Source organism: Carex rostrata, chromosome 35 (genome assembly GCF_964058835.1).
Source record: "Carex rostrata chromosome 35, lpCarRost1.2, whole genome shotgun sequence".
NCBI lineage: Eukaryota > Viridiplantae > Streptophyta > Magnoliopsida > Poales > Cyperaceae > Carex > Carex rostrata.
The window spans coordinates 3,403,036-3,410,000 of NC_135952.1; the positions used below are offsets into that span (position 1 = coordinate 3,403,036).

The 6,965-nt window shown below is 32.8% G+C and overlaps 1 protein-coding gene across 1 annotated transcript; it reads right to left on the reverse strand.

Moving 5' to 3' along the window:
• Window positions 1-997: 997 nt before the first annotated feature.
• On the reverse strand, window positions 998-3,265 carry LOC144549354 (brassinosteroid LRR receptor kinase BRI1-like). The gene is made up of 2 exons (XM_078298061.1): window positions 2,635-3,265; window positions 998-2,184 (listed from the first exon to the last, which is right to left on the reverse strand). The coding sequence occupies exons 1-2, from the start codon at window positions 3,263-3,265 to the stop codon at window positions 1,109-1,111; spliced, it is 1,707 nt and encodes a 568-aa protein (XP_078154187.1). The 3' UTR covers window positions 998-1,108.
• Window positions 3,266-6,965: the final 3,700 nt, after the last annotated feature.

Genomic DNA, 6,965 nt, shown 5'->3' on the forward strand with positions numbered 1-6,965 from the left:
GCTTGGACCAGAATGACAATTCGGTCTGAAAAAAATACTTTGAATCAAAGTGACATCTCAATTCTTATGGTTTTTCTAACAACCAAAACAATCAAGTTGGTTTCCTAAAATATATTTTTTATTTTTTTAAGTCAAATTAATGTTTTTTTATATTTCTTATTTTTACTCTTTTATTTAATCCTGTTTTTAAGTCATTATAAAAAATATGGATTTTGTGGATAATTAAGAAAAATCTTTACAAAGACTAATAAATAACGTTCTTATTTTGTCTGCTCGAACAAAGAATTATTCGTTTCTGTTTTTTTTTTTCTCTTAGTTAGCTCAAATCAAATTAAAGGTGATAGGTTTTCTTAGTTATACTAATTCGCAAATTTGTAAAGAAAATATATATTACATTATGATTTTAAAAAACGAGAAATAAAAAAAAAATTATAGTATGTCCAATATTTTTTCCACATAATTGGAGCAACATTAAAATAATGCTAGCAATGCAATTTTTTCAATTTTTACAATAAAAAAAAATTCTTATAGTATGTCCAACATTTTTTTTTCCCTCATTGGTTCTCCTATTCTTTTATTTTTATCTCTCAAATTTTTAAAGGACTAACCATATTTCTTAAAAAAATCTTATAGTATGAGTTATTACAAATCTGATTAGTTGCCAATAATATGTCTAACATGAACAAAATTGTACTATAATGAATCTTCCAAACTTGCTAAGTTGCATACACAATGAATTTCCAAAACTTAATCTGAACTGTCGATCAAGGACTATGTAGTGTCACAAATTTGTTATTTCCTTTTATTTTGTCAATACATTTACTTCGTTTTTTGCTTCAAAATTCAACCATCAATTATGATCATTCCATTTTTTTTTCATTATGTTTCTTTTTCTACTTGTAGCAGTCAGGAGGTAAGATCCTACTACATAGATGCACAAATGAACAAAAAAAAAAGACAAAAAGAAAAAAAAAAAAATTTAAAAATGAAATTTGTAACTAACTCCAAAACATTTAATAAGTTATACAAATCAGATTTCATCCAAACATATCGATCTCCCAACATAGTACTTTGCACATATATAGTTCCATCCAAGACAAATCCAAATTTACCACAGAAACTGACCGATTATAAACCCAATTATCGAGAAGATGAAGATCAGTAACCCTAGTGCAATCCACCAACCCTGAGAAGACTCATGATTTGTTGATGATTGCTGAGGCACATCCCCTTTTGGAATGGATGAATGATTACAAGGTGGCAATGGTAACCCGCAAAGACCTGAATTATTCTCAAAAACATATATGGGGAATGTAATCAAAGAACCCAATTCGGGTATGGGCCCGCTTAGTAGGTTATTTGACAGATCCAATATTGGCATAGATAAGACCGAAAAGGATGAGGGTATGCTGCCTTCAAAAGTATTATGCGATAAATCGAGCAATAATAAGTGGATCAGGCCACCTAATTCTTGTGGCAAAGGTCCTGATAAGCGATTGTGCTTGAGATTCAATACATCTAAATATCTCATTGCAGAAATCTCTATTGGTATTGGTCCCTCGAGCTGGTTGTATGACAAATCAAGAAAAATCATTGATATGTTATTTCTATATCCATTACTACTAATGTCACTGACACCAAAATAAAATCTAGTGAAATTACAATACTGTGTTGTTGGTAAGCGCATTATGTCGTCACTTCCGATCCCATCAAATTCCAAAACACTTCCTGCACTATGACATTGACTATTTTCGGGATTTGCAAAGGAAACTTGCCGTCGTGGTTCCCGTGATTTTGCGAACACAATCTTACCAGATTGTTTTGCTAAATTGGATGGAATAGACCCGTTAAGTTGGTTGGTGTTCAAATCTAAAAATACTAGGTCCTTACAATTTCCAAGCTCAGGTGGTATTGACCCAACAAAGGAATTATTTCCAAGTGATAAAGTAACAAGCTTTTCTAGCTTACCAATCCAAATTGGTATCGACCCCGTAAGCCGGTTGCTTGTGAGAGAAATCCAGTCAAGACTAGTGCAGTTAACTAACTCATCAGGTATTGCACCGGTTAGGTTGTTGTAGTCCAAAAGTAAGTTTTTGAGTGACTTGAGGGATGAGAGCTCAGCTGGTATCTCACCATGCAAATTATTCTGCCACATTATAAGATCCTTTAAGTTGGAGAGGGACCCTAGAGATTTAGGTATGGACCCGAAAAGCAAGTTCAAGCTCAAATCAAGCGAGACCAAGTTAGTACAGTTGCAAAGTGAATCGGGTATAGACCCAGTAAAATAGTTATCCTGTAAGTATAACACTTTCAACCGCGATACACTGTAAGTGCACAATGGACGTGGAATTGGGCCTGAGAACCTGTTCGCACTAAGATCCAATAACTCAAGACTTGTAAGTTTTGAAACAGATTTGGATAAATTACCATTGAAATTATTAAATCCCAACTCTAGAACCTGGAGTCTGGGCATTGCAACCATGGATAACATGGGGAATACACCGGAAAAATTATTCTTGGAGAGGCTCAGAGTGACGAGATTCTTGCATGCCTCTATGTCACGTGGGACCATACCGATAAAATGGTTAGATGAGAGGTTTAGATAAGTTAATTTTAGACAACTTGAGAACGTACCAGCCGGTATGGTACCAGTGAGCTGATTGGAAGATAGGTCAAGATATTGCAAAGACGTGCAATTGGTAATTTGTGGTATGGTGCCTTTAATGGTATTACTGGAGAGGTCTAGATGTTTTAGTAACCAGAGTTTAGAGAATAACCACTGAGTGTCTTCGTTGGTTGTGATCTTGTTGATAGAGAGATCAAGCATCTTCAGGCGGGCAAAAACTCGAGAGGAGCGATTGAAGGCTTTGCCAATGTAGTTTTTGGAGAGGTTGAGTGACTGAAGAGAATGACAGGAGGCCGCCAGCAAAGCTGTATCATAGATGGACCCTTGAAGGTTGTTACCGGAGAGGTCCAGCTCTTTGAGTTGCATGGTGCAGTTTGCAAGGGATGAGATGGATCCAATGAGATTGGTAGAATGGAGAGAGAGCGATTCTAGGCTACTAAGAGAGAGGAGGTGAGCTGAGACTGAATTGAAGTCTGCTTCGAGTGGCTGCCCTCGAATTGTTAGAGAGGACACATGGCTTCCTTTACATGTTACGCCTTGAAATTCACACACTCCATGCATATAGTTCCAGTTGGATAACAAATTAGGATTTGGGAGAGAATTCTTGAAGGAAATTAGAAGATCAACATCTCTGGCCATTGCTGATAATACAAAGAAGAATAGAAGATGCAAAAGACAGCACAGTGTAAGTGTAACCATTGTATGCTGCACTCCTTTTGTCATGTCTCTAATGCTGGTTGTGTTATTCTGTTCTAATTCATATCTGTTGCAAGTTGCAATGCTTCAATTTAAAGTGAGAGAGAGAGGAGAGAGAGAGAAAACGAGGGAGGGAGAGAGAGAGTGCTATATTTTTCCATGATGTAAACTGATTCTTACTTCGGTCTTCTTCGGTGGCTCAATTCAACCGTTACCACGAACTTCCATCAATTTTCTATGTGGAAAAAGTGAGTTTTGACTAGTTGTTTATTTTGTGCACAATTGACAGTTAAATATGAACACAAAGAATAAATAAAAGATAAAATACCAAATACCCATACTGAGTGGTTCAATGAACTTAGAAGATAGATATCCATATATCTTTGGCCCAATAAACTTTTCTATGTAGTTTTATTTTTGAAGTACCAGCTGCCATGTACCATAACGGTTGCTTAAATTAATAATTGATCCCAACTTTATTGTTTTAATTTCATTTTTTTTAGTTATTACAATCTTCCATTGCTATTTGTAATCTCCAAAGGAAGCACAACCATTATGAACTATACATAGAACTTCTATTGCTATTTGAAATACATTTTTTTTTAAGTAAAGGTTGGAGGTCAAGCTATCCAACTAAATAATATCCACATAGTCATCTTTAGATAACCACAAAAAGACACTCATTAATTATATTCATTAATACATGATGATATTTTCGTACCCTTTGAGACGAATCGAATAATTAATGAAGCTGTAATTCCGTTGTTAATGATTTGTTACGAAATACATAAGTGGACAGAAATGCTACGGTTTTAACATAATTTTCTCTAGTCAAAGATAGGAAGCGTACATCCACCAAAAACAAAGAAAAATATGAATGGAAAGGAAGCAGGATGTTTTTTGACTAGTAGGACCAAAACGACTCTTAGTCTTTGCAAGATTTTGAATTTTTTAGGCACTCTACAAGTACCAAAATATAAAACAGAAGAAGTGTAGAGTTGAACCGACAGTGGCGGTTGACCCAGGATGTTAGTCAGGAAGTGGGCAAAAAAATATCAATCCAGATTTAGTGCTAATTGATAGACATAATGATAATTGAGTGCTAATTGAGTCTAATTTATTAATGTATTTGGAGCTAGGCTGTCATTATTTCAGAGTCTAAATTAATGTGGGAAAACTAAGGCGTCTCTCTCTCTCTCTCTCTATATATATATATATGAATCTGCTAGTATGCTACCCGTAGCATAGAGGGCCTCCGTGCAACGGCTCAATATTCAACTTTTCAAAATCCTAACAGTCAATCCGAACCATTCATCTTGTTCTCCATATTAATATGTGTTTCAAAACCAAATTTTACATTTTTTTTTGAAATTTTTTTACTATTTTTTTAGATTTATTGAAAATCGTTGTTTTTTAATGGTCCATATTTACTGAAAACAGCGATTTTCAATAAATCTAAAAAAATAGTAAATTTTTTTTTTTTTAAATGTAGAATTTGGTCTCCAAACACATATTAATATGAAGAATAAGATGAACGGTTCGGATCGACCGTTAGGATTTTGAAAAGTCAAATATTGAGCCATTGCACGGAGGCCCTCTATACTACTCATAGCATATTAGCATATTGATCCCTCCTCTATATATATATATATATAGGAATATGCTAGCATGTTATGCATAGCATAGAGCCCCTCCGTGCAACGCCTTGGATTTCGACTTTTCAAAATCCTAACAGTCGATCCGAACCGTTCATCTTGTTCTCCATATTAATGTGTATTTGGGGACCAAATTTTACATTTTTTGAAATTTTTTTACTATTCCTTTAGATTTATTGAAGATCGCTATTTTCAGCAAATCTGGACCATAAAAAAACAGCGATTTTCAATAAATCTAAAGAAATAGTAAACAAATTCCAAAAAATGTAAAATTTGGTCCCCAAATACATATTAATATGGAGAACAAAATGAACGGTTCGGATCGACCGTTAGGATTTTGAAAAGTCAAAATCCAAGGCGTTGCACGGAGGGGCTCTATGCTATGCATAGCATGCTAGCATATTCCTATATATATATATATATATATATATATATATATATATATATATATATATATATATATATATATATATATATATATATATATATATATATATATATATATATATATATATATATATATATATATATATATATATATATATATATATTCTATGGGAGTTGGCTACGGTGCTACGCATAGCATAGAGGGGCTCCATGCAATGGCTCAATATTTGAGTTTTCAAAATTCTAACAGTCGATCCAAACCATTCAACATGATGGCCAGGCAAAAATTAGAGATCATAACCTCAGCTATAGTATTTGTTTTACTCCAAGTTCAATTTTACCTAACCTCTGCAAATTTAATCTCAAACAATCTAGGAACTACTAGTATATTTGACTCCTTGATATACTTTGCCATTTGTTATCTCCAAACCAACCAAATATCTACTAAGAAATGGAGAACTTTGATGCTAGTTTTATCCCTATGTTTAATCATACTGATATTGGCAAATCATTTCTATATCAGTCCATGGCAATGGGAATTTGTAGCCCGCCTTATCCATAGTATCATACAATGAACTACAGTTGATTATCTTACAATTAATTATTATATAGGCAAACAACTTGATGCATATATTGTCTAAAATAGATGTTATCTTTCTTATCTAATCCAAATCACTTGATTGATGATGAACTACTGAGATTAAAATCCCCTTCTATATCTTTATTCTTTTCAACACAGTCGCTCTCTCTCATTTTTCCCTCTTCTGATTTTTCTCTTCCCTTGAAACTTTCACTGCAACTATATGAGTACGAGTCTACTCAATTAAAAGGTGTCCTCATCAATCCCCACGCATTGGATTTATCAAACATAGGTAACAATTATTAATAATAATAATAATAATAATAATAATAAGTTAATAACAATTAATAAAAAAATTATTATTAGTAGTACTATATTATAAACAAAAATTAAAATAATTATATAAAACAAATAAGTGTCAAACAAGATAAAAAATATTGAAAAATATTTGTATCACACTCAAATTCTAGGTATTATTACACCAAACTTCAATTTAAAAGGCATGCACTACTTTACTTGTTTTATCTTAATTATTTTGTTTTACATCTAGTTTCAAAATGTTTAAGTAATAATTTTCTGGATTGTGGAAATAATTGATAAAATAACTGTACCTGAAAATTTGAAGTCCTCCAAAGTTGCTTACTTGCTTTCCTCCTAAATTAAGTTCAAATTCTAATTGAACTTGCAATGTTGAAAGACCGATCCATTTATAAGTTGGTTTTGTTTGGGTAATAGAGAGGCCCATCAATTAATTTGGGCTATTAAAGCTTGAATTGGGCCATCAATCAGGCTAAGTGTGACATTGTGAAGTACGTATTTAATTCGAATTAACATGGATCCTAATGTATGCCAATTTACACGTTTAAATTATAACGAGTATATATTAATTACGACGAGAGATCTAATTACATCATTTTATGGTAATACATCATCTTGATACTATATGCTTATAAATTACTTTTGTGATTTCAAAGTTCAAATAGTTAATTCGAACCGTTTTATGAGCACCATATTAAAATGT

What these genes read in the sequence shown, in the direction of transcription:
- LOC144549354 (XM_078298061.1), bottom strand. Translation starts at nt 3,265, where the DNA reads ATGGCCAGAGATGTTGATCTTCTAATTTCCTTCAAGAATTCTCTCCCA. An exon ending in CACTGGTACCATACCGGCTG is followed by an intron (nt 2,185 to 2,634) that starts GTACGTTCTCAA and finishes CTAAATCTCTAG; the next exon opens with GGTCCCTCTCCAACTTAAAG.